Here is a 19029-nt window from a genome sequence, read left to right on the forward strand (position 1 = left end):
GGTCTTTTAGGAGTTCTCAAGCTTCAGTGTGTGTCAGACTCACCTGCAGAGCATTTAGAATGCGTGGGCTCCAACCCAAAATATTCAGATTAAATTGGTTGGGGGCTGGGGGTGGCGGCTGGGGTTCAGTATTTATAAAAAACCTCCCTAAGTAACCTCAAGACACAACCAGGATTGAAAACACTCATGTACTGCAAGGGCTAAAGCAGACAAGGTAGGTTACTCGATGCTGCCCAGTTACGTGATAGTGAACATCGCTCGCAGTGCTCGTTACAGAACAAACTCCCAGGCCTCTGGCCTGCTGGCTCCAATGGAGATGGGATCAAGGAATCTGTCTTTTGAACAACCTCTCCAAGATGGCTAATTAGGGCTCTAAATTAGACTCTGAATTAGGGTCAGGTGGCGGCAGCGGGTAGGAAGAGCAGCTTTTATGCCAAGGAAACTAAGACTGGAAAAGATTAAATTTTCAACACTACTTATACTCACTTTTATATATTTCCAGCTTAAAACCCACCAAAGCAATCAAATTTGAGTATGGTTTATTAAATTGACAGCTTCAACCTGAGGTGGTTTTCTTGTGATTCATAGTGCATAGACTTTCACTTAGTCACGTTTGTTTCTCACAGAACTACACGAGCACGAGGCTTCAGGGTTTGCGGCATCACTCCCGTTAGCATCATATGTTAAAGTCTCGCTGCAGCCTCATTTTTTAAAAACTCTGGTTTGCATTTTCAAAGAATTTCCACAGTCTGCTTATTGTGGTCTTAGAGTGTGACACGGGTGATAAAGCAAGTACTGTACTTCTCTCTGCAATGGGAATCAAGATTTTTTATTTTATTTTTATTTTTAAAAATATTTTTATTTATTTACGTGTGTGTGTGTGTGTGTGTGTGTGTGTGGCCAGCTCAGCCCACCAGGGGGCGGGGCTGGCTGGCATGTGGTGCTGGGGGATTGAACCGCTGTCCCTGTGCTTTGCTAAGCTTGTTCTAAGTAGGTGCTTTAGACCACTGAGCCATCTCACCAGCCCCAAGATTTTTTATTTTAAGTAAAATACTGTCTCAAACAGAGGTAAAACAGAACTTAGAGATGATGGAAGAACACAGAAAATCACAGGCAAATGGAATGTATTCTTTTTAAAAATTAATTTGCATAGAAAATAACATCTCTAAGCTCAAATAGGGGCAGAAGGCCTGAAGAGTACAAATATTCTTCTAGATATAGCAGGACAAAACTGTCTTCGTTCCACGGAGTCGCCCAGTCCTGCGAGCAACAATAAGACCCACTTTGTGCCCTGCAGGGGCATCTCTGCGATGGTTGAGGGTTTGCCGATGTGCTGGTGGTTAGTACCTCCAAAGGGATGCTCCACAGGATTCTTGGCCACACCACATACACATGGCCAGCAGTTCCTATTCACCTTATATTTGTGGTAGGCTTGGTCAGCCTTCAAGATAGGTTTATTAACTCTGCCATCGCCAGGTACTACACCAACAACAGCTCTGTTGGCAGAGGAGATGACCTTCTTAGAACCCGAGGGCAGCTTCACTCTGGTCTTCTTGGTTTCAAGGTTGTGGGATATGATATGATTGTGGGATACTTCCCAGAGGCTTGGGCCAGCTTACCCCGTTTCCCAGGCTTCTCCTCCAGGCAGCACACGATGGTACCCTCAGGCATGGTGCCCACAGGGAGAACATTCCCAACGTGAGCTGGGCCTTCTAGTTTGTGGAGCCCCTGGGGAGCCTCTCCTGCTCCATATATATATTAACTGTAAATGTGTCACTGGTCAGGAAGCTTTTATCTGTTATGGTCTTTGTTGCTTTGTTTTGTTTGCAGTGCTGAGGGTGGACCCACCCCAGGCCTTACACAGGGAGGCCAGCACTGTGCCAGGCAGCGGCATCCTCAGCCACTCTCTTGCTTTTTAATCTAGAACTCCCTGGCTTAAAGGATGAGATGACCTCAAATCTTTGTGTGTAACTGGGTGAAAGTACAGGTATTATCAAGCTGTCCTTTGACTTGTTTCTGTATGGTCTGGTTATGGAAGCAAACACAAAGTAGAAATAGTGTATAAAATGCTAGGAAACTATAAAATAGAAGTCTCTGAGGGCTAAGATACTAATAAAGCGTAAGAAATAGAGTCATACTGGTCCTCTGACTGTAAAAGCAGTGGCAAACAAACAAACAACAACAAAACCTCCCAAACTTTAGATGGGGTGGCTGGAGCACCACAACGTCCTCCCTCCACACTCTGTGTCCTGGAAGTCTAACCATCAGGGCCAGCACGCTGGTGTCTGGCTAGAGCTCTCTCCTTCACTCACAGATGACCAACTTCACACTGTCTTTGAGTGCCACAGAGAGGGGAGACTGAGCCTTCTGGCATTTCTGCGTAATAAGGCCGCTAATCCAGTTGGACAGGGCTCCACCCTTATGATGTCATTTACCCTTAATTATCTCCACATACAAAAACTTTAGAGGCTATGTTTCACTCTATGAATATCAGAGGAAACAATTCAACCTATTGTAGCCTTAGAGGTATCTGATCTTAAAATAAAGACACCACTGAACAACTTACATATGATCTTGTAAGATACACTTGATTTTGGTTAGGGGTTAAAGCACTCACCTAGTATGTGCAAGGTCCTGGATTCAGTCCCCAACACTAGCAGAGAAAAATCTCCACATAATAAAATTTTAGACTAGCTGAGAAAATCATCCATTGATTCTCCAAAGTGATTACGCCTTAATTAGGAATGTGAACAACTCAGCTTTAATACTAAAATAAATGTACTACCACTCCCTTTGGAACGTGTGGATCAGCATAATGAAAAAAGGATTATGGGCTGGGACACACAGTGGCAGTGAATGCCTACCATATGCAAGGCCCTGGGCTGGCGCCACAGGTGAGGGAGGAGATGAGGTTGGAAATCAAGATGTTTAAAACAAATCTATCAGTGTCTGAGGCTATAATGTACAAGTTACAATTTTCTTGGTATGGTTTTATTTTAAAATAAAATTTCAAAATGTCCCTAAGAAGACACAAATGCTTCCTGCCACTGTTAATAGAAAGTTCCCACCAGAGCAATTAGGTAAGGAAAATAAACAAAAAGAAGGAAGAGAACTATCTGTTCACAGATAACATCATCTTATATGTAAACAATTATACACACAAACTATTATACTTAATTCAGCAAAGATGCAGAATATAAAATCAACACAAATATACATTCATATGAACTAGCAATGAAAAATGTGAAAAGACATCTAAGAAAAACAATTTCATTTACAAGGCAAAAATAGCATTGTAGAAGGTATTTACTTAGATATAAATTCAACCAAGGCAGTGAAAGATTTGTATACTGATAGAAGAAATTGAGGGTGACAAAAATAAATGCAAGAGCTCCTGTGATCCCAGGCTTACAGCCTTAATACTGGCAAAGTGACACTGCTATCCAAGGAGACCTATATATTTAATGCAATCTCTATGAAAATCCTGAAGGTAGCCTTGTAGGGACATCACTGGCCTTCAACTCCTGCGCTAGAGAGCTTTGCACTGCTTAGAGCCATTTGAAGGATAAGAAAAGTCCTAGGTAGCTCTGTACCCATCAACACATGGAAGCAGGGTCAAGCTTAGCCGAAATGGAGACCCCTGCTCTGCTTTCTGGGCGAGTGGCCCCGGTGGTCCTCCACAGGGCTCAGGAAGAAGGAGGCATGAAGAGTGAACACAGAGTTTCGTGTCTGCAAGACACAGAGAGCTCTGGAGCTGCTCCCCACTTAAACATGGGTAACATGATAGCATTCATGCTACATGCATTTTACCACAACAAAAATAAAAAAAAATATATGTTTAAAAAAACAGACCTAGTTTCAAGAGGAAATGATTTCTAAGGTCTCTTTCTCCTCTAAGTTTCATGAGACACCATGATGATCCTAAGGAGAAGTGGGAAGGGAAAGCTGGTGGAGGACTGTGCTCCTGGTGCCTCCTGCTCTGAATTAAGAGTGTAACTCTGCTGTGGGAGCCACTGTTCACAACCAGGGCGCTGCTGCAATGGGAACAAGCACAGATGCCCGCAGGGCCAGGGAGGCCAAGCAGGTGACATGGGGTGGCAGTAGTAAATCCGAGGCCATCTGCCCATGGAGGCAGCTGCAGCTCCTCCCTGGTAAGCTGCGCCCTGCAGGAATGTGGGCACAGTGCTGGGAGGATTTTCCACTCCACACGACAACTGGGTTAAGCATTTGAGGTGGTAGAGTGGCATCTGTTTTTTTATTTTTAAAGTTTTTCTTCCTCAGTACCAAGAATTGAATCCAGGGTCTTTGCATTGAACTATATCCCTATCACCTACCCATCACTCCCCTCTTTTTTTAAAAAAAAATTGAGACAGTCTCACTAAGTTGTCCAGGCTCAGCCTGAAACTTCAGTCCTCCTGCTTCAGCCTCCCAGAGTGCTGGGACCACAGGTATTTGCCCTCCTTCCTGGCTGGGCACTGCAAGCCAGGGAAGTCTACCTGGAGGCCAGGCATGCTCCCTGCTAGTGTGTGATGCCTTTCGTGGAATACAGAGTGGACTCAGACAATAGAAGGCAGGCAGGGACTATTTACATGCTTAACGTCTGCACACAAGTCACGACTTAAATATTTCCAATTTTTCCTCTGGAAGTACCTTTGGATACTACAACTACTACTACTACTACTATTATCATCATTATTATTTTTGTCCAGCTCAGCCCGCTCTAATGGTGGGGCTGGAGCAACATGTGGTGCCAGGGATTGAACCATGGTTCCCTACACCTGCCTAAGCTTGCCTAAGCAGGTGCTTTAGACCACTGAGCTATCTCACCGGCCCCACTAATATTATTGTACTATGGTGTTATTTAGTGTTGTGAGGGAAGATCAGCTAATCAGAACCACTTGCAGGTTAACTGCTGTCATTAATTTCATGACAGACACTGTATTTTTCATTTCTAGAAGTGCTATTTGGGGTTTTCATTATTGTGTGGTGCTGGGGATCGAACCAGGGCCTTGTAATGCTAGGCAAGCGCTCTACAGCCCTCTACTGAGATTTGTAAATATTTTCCATTTATCTCCTAATCATATTCATGTTTTCCTTCATATTCTCGAGCATATTTCCTTGTTTTAATTCTGTCATCTCTGATTTCTGGGCCCGTGTTGCATTCATTCATTCATTCATTCATTCATTCATTCATTTGGTTCAGGGTCTTGCTATGTAGTTCAGACTTATAATGATCCTCCTGTCTCAGCTCCCCAGCACAGAGATTACAAGCGTGTGCCACCACACCTGGTTCCAGGGCTGGCATGGCATGTAGCACCAGGGATCAAAGTCACTTGCCAGGCAAGTGCTTAGACCACCAAGTTATCTTGCAGCCCCTGGGCCTGTGTTTCTATTAGTTGCTTTTTATTCTGGTTATGGATCTCATTTCTCTGCTTCTCTTAATTTCTCATAAGATGTTTAACTGGGTGCCAGGATTTGTGAATTTTACCTTATGGAGTACTAGGTTTCACTGAATTCCTCTAAAGAACACTTAATTTTGTTCTGGTGTACAGGTACACCTTATTTACAATAGGGTTAGGTCTAATAAACCTGTCATAAGATAGCAGCACCATAAACCAAAAATGCATCGACCACACCAAGCACCACAGTAACCCGAGCTTGCTGCCCCATGACCACATGACTGGAGGGAGCTGTGGCTGCTCACTGCTGCTGCCCCATGTCACAAGGGGGTCCCCCACATGTCACTGTCTTAGGGGAAGCAAATATTCACAGTGAAGTACTTCCTGAGTGGCACCACTGTACAGCTAAAAATCATTCCATCAAACCATCATGAAACATCACTAAATTACATTTAATCCTTTTTCTTTTAAACTGCGAGGCTCTATCCAATGCCTGCCATATTTTCACGTCCCTTGACTCTGGCTGGGAGAAGGGTGAAAATCTCCAGCCATGCTTATTCTCCAGGAATTGTCGGGCTGTTGTCTGGTGGTTGTTTCTCAAGCCACACGTGTGTGGAGTGCAGCCAACAATCACATCACGCCTGCAGCTCTGGGGCTCCTACGCAAGCCCTCCTCTCCGGGAATCCGGCCTACATCTGGCCCCTCAGCCCTGACACCCTAGTCTCTGCCTCCTCAACTAAAACAAAAAAAAAAAAAACTGCTGTGCTTCTTGTCAATCTCCCTGCCTGGACAGTTGCTTGAAAACTCGCAGTTCCACTGTCTGAAAACAGCAGTCGCAGGTGATGGGTCTGATTTCTAGTTGTTTGAGGCACGAAGACAGCTCCCTTGGTGGGTTCCTCTTTACAGGTAGAAAGGGAAGCACCTGCTATTATTGTATCAATTTGAAAAAAGTGTGTAACTGCACAAAAGCCAAATATTGAATTCTAATTAAAAATAAATTGTGGGCACAAAGCTCTTTTGAGCTGACATTCCTAAACAGTGAAGATTTACTTCAAAAGAGTTTCAGTCTTTGCCAGGTTTGGAAAATTCAGATTTATCTTTCAATACAGAAAGACATGCCATAGCAAGAAGTTGATTTTTTTTTTTTTTTTTTTTTTTTAATGACAGGCTCTTGCTATGAAGTTCAGGCTGGCCTTAAGTTCACTTTGTAGCTCAGGTTGATCTCAAACTCATAACAATCCTCCTGCCTCAGCTTTCTGCTTACTGGGTTACAGGTGTGTGCCACCACACCCAGCCAAGAAGTGGAATTTTAAATGATTTTTACATTTGAATAGATCTTTTCCTTCCAAACGTCCAAAGCTGCCTAGACAGTGTGAGATTCCCTGAGGTGTTCAGATTATCTGAAATTCAGACATAGGAAAATGAGCATCATTCAGTACTCAGACAGGCAGAAATTACACTGCTTCCCTTACTCGCTAAAAATTGGAATAAACCATTTCTTTCCAGAAGGGGCTGGGTTCTTGCTTTTTTACAAGGGTTTCATTTTTAGATATGCTTTGCTGGAACCCTGTCCTCTTGCCACCTCCCAGGAGGGCTGGCTCCTCCCGGTAATGCGGATCTGTACGTGGAGTCCTAGAGCCAGCTGCAGAAGAGCAAGTAGCAGCTCTGCCGAGCAGGTACTTGCCACTCTAGCTGGGGGAAAGGGGACTTCATAAATCTTTTCCTTTCAAACACTGTCTCCAAGAGGGTTTGCTCATGTTGGAGTAAGACTGGGAACTGACACAGTCTGGGGTGAAAAGTGTTCCAAAGGTTCCTGGAAAACACTCAGAATACATTAAAACTACTTAACCAAAGGTTTTAGTATCACCTAGACCCAAATGTTGCTTTTGGTCTTTAAGAAACCAGAGGTTACATGATTAAGAAGCTTAATATGTATCCAGGATAAAATCTAGGTTTGATTATGGCACAGGACAACCAGGAGAACTTGGAGCCGCTTCTCGGCAGCTGGATGGATCACGGGCAGCTGCTATGAGCAAGAAAGAAACCCACATCTGCCGAGAGTCCAAATGCTGCATGAATCCCTTGTGGTAGTCAATAAATTCTTGAAGAGGCCCCACTTCTAGATGAGGAAAAGAACGAAGGCTATCTAAACCCTGCTTTCTGCAGTTATCTCTGTATTCTGTATGTCACAATAATCAGCTCCAGCTGTACACACCATTCTTCAGTGTAACTGGTATAAGAGGCTAGGAAAGATCAGGCAAGATTCTAATGAGATAGTACACGCGCCACCTGCACACCCACTGCACACAGGCATTTACCCAGAGACCAATGGGGTTGATTCTATGAGCTAGTTCATGCCAAACCAGCCGCAATTAGAGCTGGGTATAGTAGTGCCTGCCTGTAATCCCAGCACTTTGGAGGCTGAAGCAGGAGGATCTCCATGAGTTCAGGCCAGCCTGGGCCACATAGTGAGTTTAAACAAAGCCTGAGCTATATAGCTAATGTGCTGCATTAAGATCCTGTCTCAATCCTCTTTCTTGCCTCCATGGCAGTGACTGAAGCAGAAACAGCACTTTAGTACATCAGTGTTCTATTTGTAGCTTTGCCACACACCCACTGTGAATCTCAATATGCATATGTTAGGATAGTTGAGGTTAATAAGATACTGCTAATAAGATACCAGGTTGGCATCTTCGAAAAAAGTCTCAGTAATGTATTTATTTGTTTTTCTGCTTTGTTTTGAGAAAGCTTTGCTTTGTAGTGCAGCTGGCCCTGAATTCACTATGGAGCCCAGGCTGGCCTTGATCTCTTGAAAGTCCTGCCTCTGCCTCCCAAGTGCTGGGATTACAGGCATGCACCACCATGCCTGACCTATACATACTTACATATAAAGTAGGATGGCACTGCCTTGAGCAGAGTGGGGCCTTGGAAATGCAAAGAAAGCAGGCAGGGCACAGGATCTGTCTGGGTAGCCAACCTTGGGCAGACGCACAGCAAATCTCCCAGAAACGTTTGTTAAATGAAGAGGCGATGGCTTAGGCCTTGCCCTGCTGCCACTGAAGATTGCTACAGATACTATCTTAAAGGTATTCAACATTTATTTGGTAAAACATTACATGAAGATGAGAATAGGAAATGACCCTTGAGGACAGATGTACAGTAAGAGTTTTAATAAAAGTTTGAAGCCATTTCATGTTTTAATATTTTAATGTAAGAATCTACTGCAAAGGAGGCTGCCGGGGGCAGCGTCACCTGCATCTCACGACACAGTCTCAAGGTGGACACTTGCACTCTTCATTTTCCTGAATATTCTGTGGAATAAATATAAGATGCCAAGGCCAAATAGCTCAGGGGATTAAAATGCCTGCAAGAAGGCACAGGGGCCAGGGGTTCGATCTCTGGCCCTGCCGTGCTGGCTCTACCCCCAGGGCATGCTGAGACATCAACTGAGGCTAAGTGTGGTGGCGTGTGCCTGCAATCCTAGCTCTTGGAAGGCTGTAAACAGGAGAATCACTACGAGTCCAATACACCTGTAGACCCTTCCCTTAAAAAAAAAATGCCAAACCCACAGTACCCAGATATAAAAATGGCTTGCATTTCTAGAGCACCTCATTCTTCAAGAACTTTAAGGTGCCTTGAAAAGCTTTAGTAAAATTTATTGTCTCTCTAAATCCGTATTTCTAGAACTGACCTGCATGTCCTGCTGCTCAATCATTTTTTTTTTTTCCTAACCAGGGATTGAACTCAGGCCCTTGCACTTACCAGGCAAGCACTTATTCTACTGAGCCATCTCCCTGGCCCTTCAGTAATTTTTGAAGGGTGTTACTTAAGGTTACTTGATTCTGGAACAAAATACCTGATGCCCAAAATTAAGGAAGGAAAGGTTTAGTTAGCTCATAGTCTGTGGAGGTTTCAGCCTGTAATCCGATGGCTCCAGGGCAGGGTGACATGGTGAGGGGCAACAGCTCACAGCAGCCAGCAGAAGACGACAGAAGCAGGAAGGGCAAAGGTGGAGGTGGGGTGGGGGTGGGGAGCCCCAGGCAAAGTGAAATAAGCAATTCACAAAACGACAGATATGAACTACCTAGAGCAGCCAGCTTTGTAGAGGCGGTAGCAGAATGACAGTTGCCAAGAACTAGAGGTGAGAGGGCACGGGGGTTCGCGTTCCATGGGCACAGAGGTTCAGGTCTGAAAAGCTCTGGCGATGAATGGTGGTAGATGGTGGCAATGATTGCAGAAAAATATGAATGCGCACAATGCTGCAAAGCTGTGCTTAATGGTTCAAGTATCTATTGTATCTTTCAGATTTTATCTACTCTTTCAGGTTTTTACACTAGGGAGACAATACAGTGCTTACACATGCGGATCTGATTTATTTCACTTATGAAGTATGGTTTCTAGCTGCATCCATTTACCTATAGAAGCTTTGTGTTTATCTTTTTTATAGCTCAGTAATACTCCATTGTATAAACATACCACATCTTTTTTATCCATTCCTCAGTTGGTGGGCATTTGGATTGTTTCCAAGATTTTGTGAAAGGGAAAGAAACTGTTTAAATGGAAGGAACAACTGGGATGAGGGAAAGGAGAAAAGAAATAAGGGGAAAATATGTATATACACAGAAGCTTGGATAATTGCACTGCTCATTTCTACCAGTCTGTTGAAAGGAAGAGTTAATGCTTAATTTTTTGGACCAATTTTGCATGCTTACATCTGGGAATCTGAATGACTAATTTGAAGACAATATGCAATATAACAACCATTGTTGAATTCCTCTTATTTTGTTTAGTGAAAAAAAATTGTTCAAGGGCTGGTGAGATGGCTCAGTGGTCTAAAGCACCTACTTAGAACAAGCTTAGCAAAGCACAGGGACCGCGGTTCAATCCCCCAGCACCACATGCCAGCCAGCCCCGCCCCCGGTGGGCTGAGCTAGCCACACACACACACACACACACACACACATAAATAAATAAAATTAAAAAAAAATTGTTCAAATGATAAAATGTATGCTTATATTTTATCACAATTTTTAAAAATATAACACCCCCCCAAAAAAAGAAAAATCTGTATTTCTACCCAGCTGCCCAAGTCCCACGGAGTCTGTGGGAAAAGTGTCCTTTCTGTCTCCATGGACACGCCCAGGCTCGGGCTTCCAGCCTCCCCTTCACTCCCACAAGCTCCCATGTTCCCGCCTCTGGCCCTAGCCATGCTCCACTGTCTTGAGAACCACCTCAGGACCCAGCAGAGCCCTGCTACTCTCCACCCGACAGCCTAACGCCACACCCCCACAATGAAAGCCAGCTGCGTCTCTGCAGCAAGGAAGGGTCTTTCAGACGTGCCTCTCGGCCCTTCACCAGCTTGTCTTTCCTGACACCAGCTCTCTTGTTCTGAGCTCAGTTCCAGTGGTGGATTAACTGGTGGGCAGCTGGTAACGCCCAGCGGAACTGAATTAGCACAGTGCTGGGCGTGGAGGGCCTACCTGGGGATTGCTGCCAGCAGCATACAGGGAGACTGGAGGGGAGACGCTGCCGTGGCTCTCCTGGAGAAGCTTGTCACATCAGATTTACTGAAGAGCTCAGCTGCTCTCACGGTCAGAGGAGCTCGGGTCCTCGCTGTCGCTGAGATGGCTGTGGTTCTTTTCAGGGGAGCTCTGGTGCTCACCTTGGGTCGCTTCCTGGCCCCAGTGCAGACCCCTCAGCCTGCTGGCACAGGTCCTTCACCCTGCTAGCGCAGACTTTCTAGCTTCCACCGCTGCCCTTGGGCCGTTCCCAGCACAGATCATTGATGGAGCCTTGCCTGAGACATTGCCGGGGCTCCAGGCCCTCAGCTGGATTCTTGGGGGTCTCTGGTGTTAGACAGATTGCTTTATGCTCTTCTGCGTTTGACTTTCAGGTGAATATTATAAATAGTCCTATAACTTATGTGTCCTGTGTTAAACTTTTGTCCTTGTAAACCCTAGCTGTACCAGGTCCCTAAATATTTCATGTTCTGTTATGCTTCCGTGCACGTTTTACTGAGAACACCCACTGGGATAATTCCTACTCCTTCTTTGCACGTAGATCAAACAGCCAGGTGTCAGAACCTCCTGTCTGCCTCACCCTCCTTCTCCAACAACAGACCTCAGCCCAGACCCACTCAAGAGTTTCTTTCTCTGTACAGCTCCGTCAGATGCTGCATGTTCGGTTCCACAGCATCTTCATGAGAGTGAAATCTCTTTTTCCCATAGAGCCAGTCACTTTTTGGTTCCCCAGTACACATAAGCTATGTGCACCCTGTAAAGTAGTCTATTAATTAAGTGTGTACTATGTTTAAAACATGGTGTGTAGCTGAATGTAAAGGTATTTTCCCACTACAAATGCTAGCTTATCTCAGCCTGCAGGAGTCTTGTATGCTGTACACACTGGCGGTACGGGTAGAACCTTTGCACTGAGCTACAACCCCAGCCTGTTTTATTTTGGGGACAGGGTCTCACTAAGTCACCAAGTGCCTGATAGCTAGGCTGGGCTCAAACTCTGAATCCTCCTGCCTTAGCATCCCTGAAGTGCTGGGGTTACAGGTGTGCGCCAGCGTTCCCAGCTCATGCGGCGATGCTCTTTGATAGCATTTCACTCAGTAAAACTTTCAGGGCTACTCCCCTTGCTCTCCTGCACATTTGCAGCTGGCTCCTGAGCTCAGGTCGGAGTCCCTGTCATCCAGAGGAAAGACCTACTGCTTCCAAACTCCTGTTGAGGTGGATATTTTCGTTTTCTCCACAAATCATGAATGCTCTTAATGACATCTAGAATGGTGAATCCTTCCCAGGCTTTTTTTTTTTTTTGTTGTTGTTTTTTTTTTTTTTGCGGAACCAGGGATTGAACTCAGGCCCTTGAGCTTGCCAGGGAAGCGCTTATTCTACTGAGCCAGCTCCCCAGCCCCCCAGAAGGTTTTGATTTACTTTTCCCAGGTCCATCAGAGGGATGAGGCCCTGTGAATGGCAGCGACAGCCTCACGTTTTAAGTATTAACTTGAAAGTTGAAGTTACTATTTGCCCATGTGCTCCAGCGTGTATCTTGTGTTGGCAGCCATTACAGCTCCACTGGAGCCTGCAGTGACCAGGTGCCTTGTCAACAAGCTATAGTATGTGAAAGGAGTCTCTCCCCTGAGCCCACGGCCTCAGCCCTGGCTTATCCTGTGCATGAGCCCTGCTGCAAACAGAGCTGCTATCCTCCAGGCTTGCTTGACATACTTGGAGAGCGCACACAGACTGGATTCAATGTGCCTTGTGAAGGCCCAGCACTCAGAGATGGTGCCTGAGCACCTCGCGTCCTCCTCCAGCTCTCAGGAGAGAGGGCTGCCTCCTGGGTGGGCACTAAAGCCGGACACAGTCATCTCCTATCCAGCAGTGAAGGTCCCAGAGGCATCTTCTGCCAGCTTGAGGCTGTTCTGTCCACGTAAGAATCTGTGGGTGAGGACAGCCACCTTCAGTTAGCTCAGCTAGACCTTCTGGGTAACACGCTGGAGTTCTGACCGGAACATGCCAGCTCACCTTGTACTCTTGTATTAGAGAGATGGCGTCTTTCTTACAACCTCAGAAGTCAACCTCTGCCAGCTTCAGACTTTTCTTCTGCCCTTTCTCTCAGCATTTATAGAACTGAAGAGAGCTGGGGCCTGCACTGCACTGGGGTTGGCTTAGGGGAACACTGTGGCTGGCTTGATCCACTGGACCCTAACTTTCCCTCGGGCCCTCACTTTCCCCAGGTGAACAACAGGCTGTTTCCCTCTCTCACTGGAGCAGCACTTGCAGTTTCCTTCCAGAACTTTCCCTGTGCATGCACAGTTGGCTGCTTGGAGTGAGAGGCCGCACTCTGAGCCCATCTCAGGGCTTGGCATGCCTTTGTTACTCAGCACAATCATTTCTAGGCTTTGATTTCAAGTGACAGGCACGTAGCTCTTTCTTTTACTTAAATACCTAGAGGACACTGTGGAGTTAGTAACTGGCCTAATTTCAGTATTTTTCTGTCTCAGAGAATAAGGGACTCAAGGAGAGGAGGGGAGAGGCAGAAATGGCCAGTGCGCGGAGCAGTCACGACACACACTTACCTACAAAGCCCACTGTTTTACACGGGCAGATTTATGCCACTACAAGACAAGTGCAGTGCAAAGATTCAAAGATCACCACAGAAAACATTAGGAAAAATTTTGAGGAAACCTTGTAATCTTCCACTACCACACCAGCCCTGCCCTGGGCATGTTGAGCCAGCCACTGAGACCAGGCGTGGTGGCGGGCACTCCTGTAATCGCTGTGCTGGGGAGGCTGAAAACAGGAGGATCACTATGAGTCTGAGCTGCATAGTGAGACCTCATACCAAATACAGTAAAAAAAAAAAAAAAAAAATCAACAAAACAAAAATTTGCAATGCCTAAAAGGTGACCCATACATATTAAGTGAACACACACTGTTGAAAAAAACGATGCCAATATATTTATTTGCTGTAAAGTTGCCACAAACTTTGAATCTGTAAATACCATAAGTACACAAAAGAAAATGCAATAGGGTGAGGTCTACCTGAATTCACATTATTCCTTATATTTACGGCACAGTATTTAAATATTTGCCAAGAGAAAGTGCTCTGGCGCCAGACTGCCAGGGTTCTAATCCCGGCCCAGCACTTACTTTGTAAACTTTCAAGTTACAAGTTACTTAGCCCCTCAGAGCTGGGGTTTCACTAGTTATGAAATGGGGATTACAGTACAGACCAGGGAGAACAGTGGTGAAGATGAGATGAAGCTGCTCAGATCTGTGCCTGGTCGCTAACAGGTATCATTAGCAATGGTAGCTGTGGTAGGAAGAGTACAGTATTTCTGCCACAAGACAGACTTTTGACAAAGTAAGGTATTCGTAAAGCCTTGAACTGCATGCACTCAAACAGTATTCATAGAAACATAAGCAAGTCAGAGAGAAAGGAAGGAAGAAAAGAAGGAAGGGAGGGAGGGAAGAAGGGAGGAAGGGAGAGAGGGAGGGAGGGAGAGAAAAAAGGGAAGAAAGAAGGAAAGAAGGAAAGGATGGCGGAGGGAAAACACAACTAGGAAAAAAGAATTGGGAAGACTTACCGCCATTTTTGCCCACAGTTCGGAAGCACCTCCAGAAGGCCCGTAAAAATGATGCCCTGTTGTGGGGTGTGGCTTGGATGAAGCTGAATTCCCGAAAGAGAATATGAGTTCCCTGGCACACGCTATTAAAACTGCAAAGAGAAAAATTAAGAGACTATCGTTATTTGGAATTTAGGAGTCAGGATTCAGAATAAAAATTCAAGATCAATGGAACCACTGCCAAAAAGGGGGGGGGGGCTTTTTCTGCCTAACAAAATTGAACTAGAGATGGGACTGAGTCCTTCGACAGGGAAGCCTCTTCATCCAACAACAGCCTTCTGGAAACTCAGGGAGTCCGGCTCCTCTGGACGCTTGCATCCTAGCATGTACACCCCAAGGAAGCCACTCACTTACTGGAACACCTTCATAAGGGGGTGCTCTTTTAGTCCACACCTGGGTGACAATGCCATGCCTATATTTTTGGAGAACATGTCTCCCTATACCGTTCCTAGTAGAGATTCTTTCTCTACTGTTCCCATCCCTACACCCCTGCCATGCACACTGGGCTGTGTCCAGCGTGGGGCTGGTTCTGTGCACTTCCTCGACATAATACAGAGACAAATCCTAATACAAGGGCCACCAGGGCTAATAGGAAGAAGGGTAGAAGGTTGCCCCAAGGTAAGAGTGTGAAGCAAAGTCTCGGCCCAAGTGAGTCACTGTTTAAACCAGCCAGGGGAGGGAAAAACACACTCCCCGGCCTTTGGGTTCTCCTGCCAAAGACAGGCCTAGGAGCCTAGTGTAGTCTAAAAATGGAAATTCCACAGAAGAATCGGCAATTATCCAGTAATCATCTCCTCCATGGCAGACTCTGGGTTCCAGAAAACTGACTTCTCTGACAAGTAAATCATGAGTGGAAAACATGTTCCTGGTTGGGAAGCAGACCTTACACCGAAGATGGCAAGGCTCGTCAAGGATCTGGTAATTTTAAATGCCAGCCTTCATTTGTTATCATTTGCAGGCAGTGTGTGTGTGTGTGTGTGTGTGTGTGTGTGTGTGTATCTCTGAACTAAAAAGGAACCAATTTTAGAAGCCAACCCCTCCATTCCTGTCTCCCACAGCACCTTTAGGTAAAAGTGTCTGTCTACAGTTTGTCACAGACAGCAGGTATCATGTGGGATAACATCAGCCTCTTCAAATTTAACCGTGTTGTAACAAAAAATTGAATTATCTACCCTTCCTTTCTCATGGAAAACTAGCATAGAAATCTACCTTTAAGGCACTATGAAGAAGTAAGAGGACAGTGTCTGGCAAAAGACAGGCAAGGGAAGAGAAGCTTCGCCAAAGCCACGTTGCTGTCTTACGCAAGGCAAATGGAAACTACAGCAGATGAGCCGTTCCAGGTAACAGTGCAGGGCAGCCCACAGCTCGGGACGGCTGACAGGACAGCACTGTGGCCTAAATCCACGAGGCGAGCGAGTAGAGAAACCCTGCCTTCCCCCAGGAGCATCCATCGCGAAGGAACCAGAGCTGGGAAGGCTTCACAAGGGCCTCGGGGAAGGAGCTCCTGACAGCCAAATCACACCCTTTGTGCAGATTATGTACACACAAGCCAGCTAAGATAATTGTACTACTAATTTCTATTAGTGCACTGAAAGGAACGGTTTGTGCTTACATCATCTGATCGATTTTGCATGCCTGTATCTCCTAATCTGAGCAACTACTTTGAAGTAACAATATGCAATATAATAACCATTGGTAATTTCCCATCATCATGTTTTGAAATTCTGTATCTTTTCTTTTTCCTCTCTTTGAAAAAACAATCTTTCCAGGCCTGTGGCACACACCTGTAATCCCAGCATTCAGGAGGCTGAGGCAGAAGCACTGTCGAGAGTTCAAGACCAGCCTGGGCTACAAAGTGAGCTCAGGGGCAGCCTGAACTGCATGGTGAGACATTGTCAAAAACCAAAACCTAAACCCAACACCGTGTTTTGCATAGTTCTTTCCTGACCGCTCCCCCACGCCAATTCCTAGTAGCACTCATTTATGCTCCAAGACACAACTCGCTTTCTGGTTTTAAAGTCCTTGGGCCTCTGTCTCCTACCAGACCGCACGCTCTGTGCAGTAAGTAGGTCACATTCATCTTTGTCTCTTCATGCGACCTAACAGAGACACTTCGTAAATAGTGGTGGTAGCTTACTTAGAAAGATAAGAAAAAAAAATTGGATAATACCAGGCAGAATGAATCTTTGCAGTTGCTCATGCTGGAAATTCTGAAAGTTTATGTTTTATGGCTTTTTAAAAAGTCCAGTCTCTAGACTGATGTTGGTAGTACAACTTTGCAGTATTGACTTTGCTTTTAGTAGTATTTTCCTGGCATATCTATTTCTGTGCTTTTAATTTTAACTTTTCTGGGTCACTTTGTTCCTCTACTTAACCCTACAGTTTGCGCAGTAGCGAGGGACTTTTTATTGTATTTACTTGACTTCTGACATCTTATTTTATCTTTCCAGTGAGCTGTTCCTCTCTGTTTTTTTTCCACTTTTCCTGCTTTCCATTGTACTAGTAAAGCTTAAAATAATTTTTTTGTATCTCTTCTGTTAGTAAAGAAGCTATAGACAAAATCTGTAATCTTTTAATATTCCTCTTAAAAATTTAACAAATTTCTCCACATATTGTTATTTTTAGTACTAAGAATTGAATGTAGGGCTTATGCACTAAACTATATCCCTAGTTCTTTTTATTGTTTATTTTGAGACAGGGTCTTACTAAGTTGCCCAAGTGGGGCTCAGACTTGTGATCCTCCTGCCTCAGCCTCCCAGAGTACAGGGACTACAGGAGTGTGCCACACATCTGGCTCTTATCTATACATTTTTCTAAAATATTTATTTATTTTTATTGCTTCTGGTGGTACCAGGGATCAAACTCAGGACTTTGCACTTGCCAGGCAAGCATTTATTCCACTGAGCTATCTCCCCAGTCCTTCAAAAATGTTTAAAATTACTCATTATTATTCCCTAAAACAAGGTCCAAAATTCACTTCAAGTAGAACTTTTTTTTTCTTTCTGGTGTTGAGGGTTGAATCTAAGGCTTCACTTGCTAGGTAAGCACCCTACCATTAAATGACATTCTCATTTCAGAAAAAAAAAATTAATATGATAAAATATAATTTTTTATCATTTTAGCTAGTGCTAAGTGTGCAGTTTAACAACATTAGATGTAATAATTCCCTATTGGATACATGGTTTCTATCTTAATTTTTTTTATTCCGCAGGTTGTTGTCTTTTCACGTCTTGGTAGCATTCTTTGATATACAAAGCTTTCTTGTTTCTTCTCATTTATTTTGTACTTGCTAGCTCTTTGACTCACAATGTGTACTCAACTGTTACCACACTGTTACACATGTGACTGGGGTATGATTGAGGCTCACTGAAGCGCTGGACAGACAGGACCACTACTTCCACATGGACTCCTGGGAATTTTGGGAGCTGTGTCCCAGGCAGGGGTCATTACTTTGTCTGAGTTTCCCTCCAACAGGTGGGATCCAAGAGGTTGGCACCTATGGTGGTGATGGTTCTGGTCTCCCCAACCCCGAGAGACAAGTCATTGGTCACCTCTGCCTGCTGCCCCTGCTGTGGGCATGGGCGCTATGGTTTCTGTCCCATCCACACTCCTGCAGCTGTGTTTAGTTCCCAATCCACACAGGAATTCAGACTGGTTTTACATGTATATTCCTTACAGTTTCTCTTTAGGAAATTGTACATATTGTCATGTGTTTGGAATGAAGTAGAGGCCCAAGTCATAAACCCTGCACACCATCATCACAAGAATCCAAAAGCAACCGCCTACCTATATAGTGGAAATGCATGTTTATGCTCAATTTCTGTTATATTTAGCTAAACTGAGAAGGTCTTTACTGGACAGCAATCTTTCCTATAAAATAAAACAAAAAAGTCCCCACAGACATTTGCAAGGCCGTGCAGAAGTGTACCACATCTTCGCCCGCTCTAGCACCACCACTCCAAAGCCTTTCGTTCTGCTGCTGCTGTTTTATTTTGAAGATTTTAATTTTTAAAAAGTTCAACATGATTTCAATTTTACCAAAAAGTTATAACAACAATTCTCAAGTACCCTTCACCTAGATTATATTTGCTCTCAATTATGAACTACACATTATACATGATTATCTTTAGACTTCTGTAAAAGTTGTAGACGTGATGATCGTTCGTCCTCCACAAGGTGTAGGTCCTAAAACTAAGGAACATGCTTATATAATGACAATGCAATGAATAAATCAGCAAATTAAAATTGATACACTATAATCTACAGACCCTACCAAGAGTTCACCAGGCATGCCCCGCTTCGTTTGTAACAAGTAAGAAGCCAAGACCACTGCGTACAGCTGTCCTCTCATCTCCATCTGAAGGAGTTCCCGAGCCTTGTATTTCATAACTCTGACTTCTTCTTCTTCTTCTTCTTCTTCTTCTTCTTCTTCTTCTTCTTCTTCTTCTTCTTCTTCTTCTTCTTCTTCTTCTTCTTTTTCTTCTTCTTCTTCTTCTTCTT

General features: G+C 44.6%; 1 protein-coding gene and 1 pseudogene across 3 annotated transcripts in view; both read right to left on the reverse strand.

The window, feature by feature from the left end:
- The window catches only part of CUNH11orf49 (chromosome unknown C11orf49 homolog), a 176277-nt gene that overhangs the window by 64882 nt on the left and 92366 nt on the right, over positions 1-19029 (reverse strand). For 2 of the 3 annotated variants that reach the window (XM_023710650.1, XM_004626979.3), the window contains exon 3: positions 14491-14621. In XM_023710650.1, the coding sequence (XP_023566418.1) occupies positions 14491-14621 (131 nt within the window). Of the gene's footprint in view, positions 1-14490; positions 14622-14883; positions 15045-19029 lie in introns of those variants that run through there. The other variant, XM_023710651.1, reaches the window with a different exon arrangement.
- LOC105741630 lies at positions 1124-1894 on the reverse strand (annotated as a pseudogene).

The sequence above is a fragment of the Octodon degus genome, unplaced genomic scaffold (assembly GCF_000260255.1).
Source record: "Octodon degus isolate 3935 unplaced genomic scaffold, OctDeg1.0 scaffold00018, whole genome shotgun sequence".
NCBI lineage: Eukaryota > Metazoa > Chordata > Mammalia > Rodentia > Octodontidae > Octodon > Octodon degus.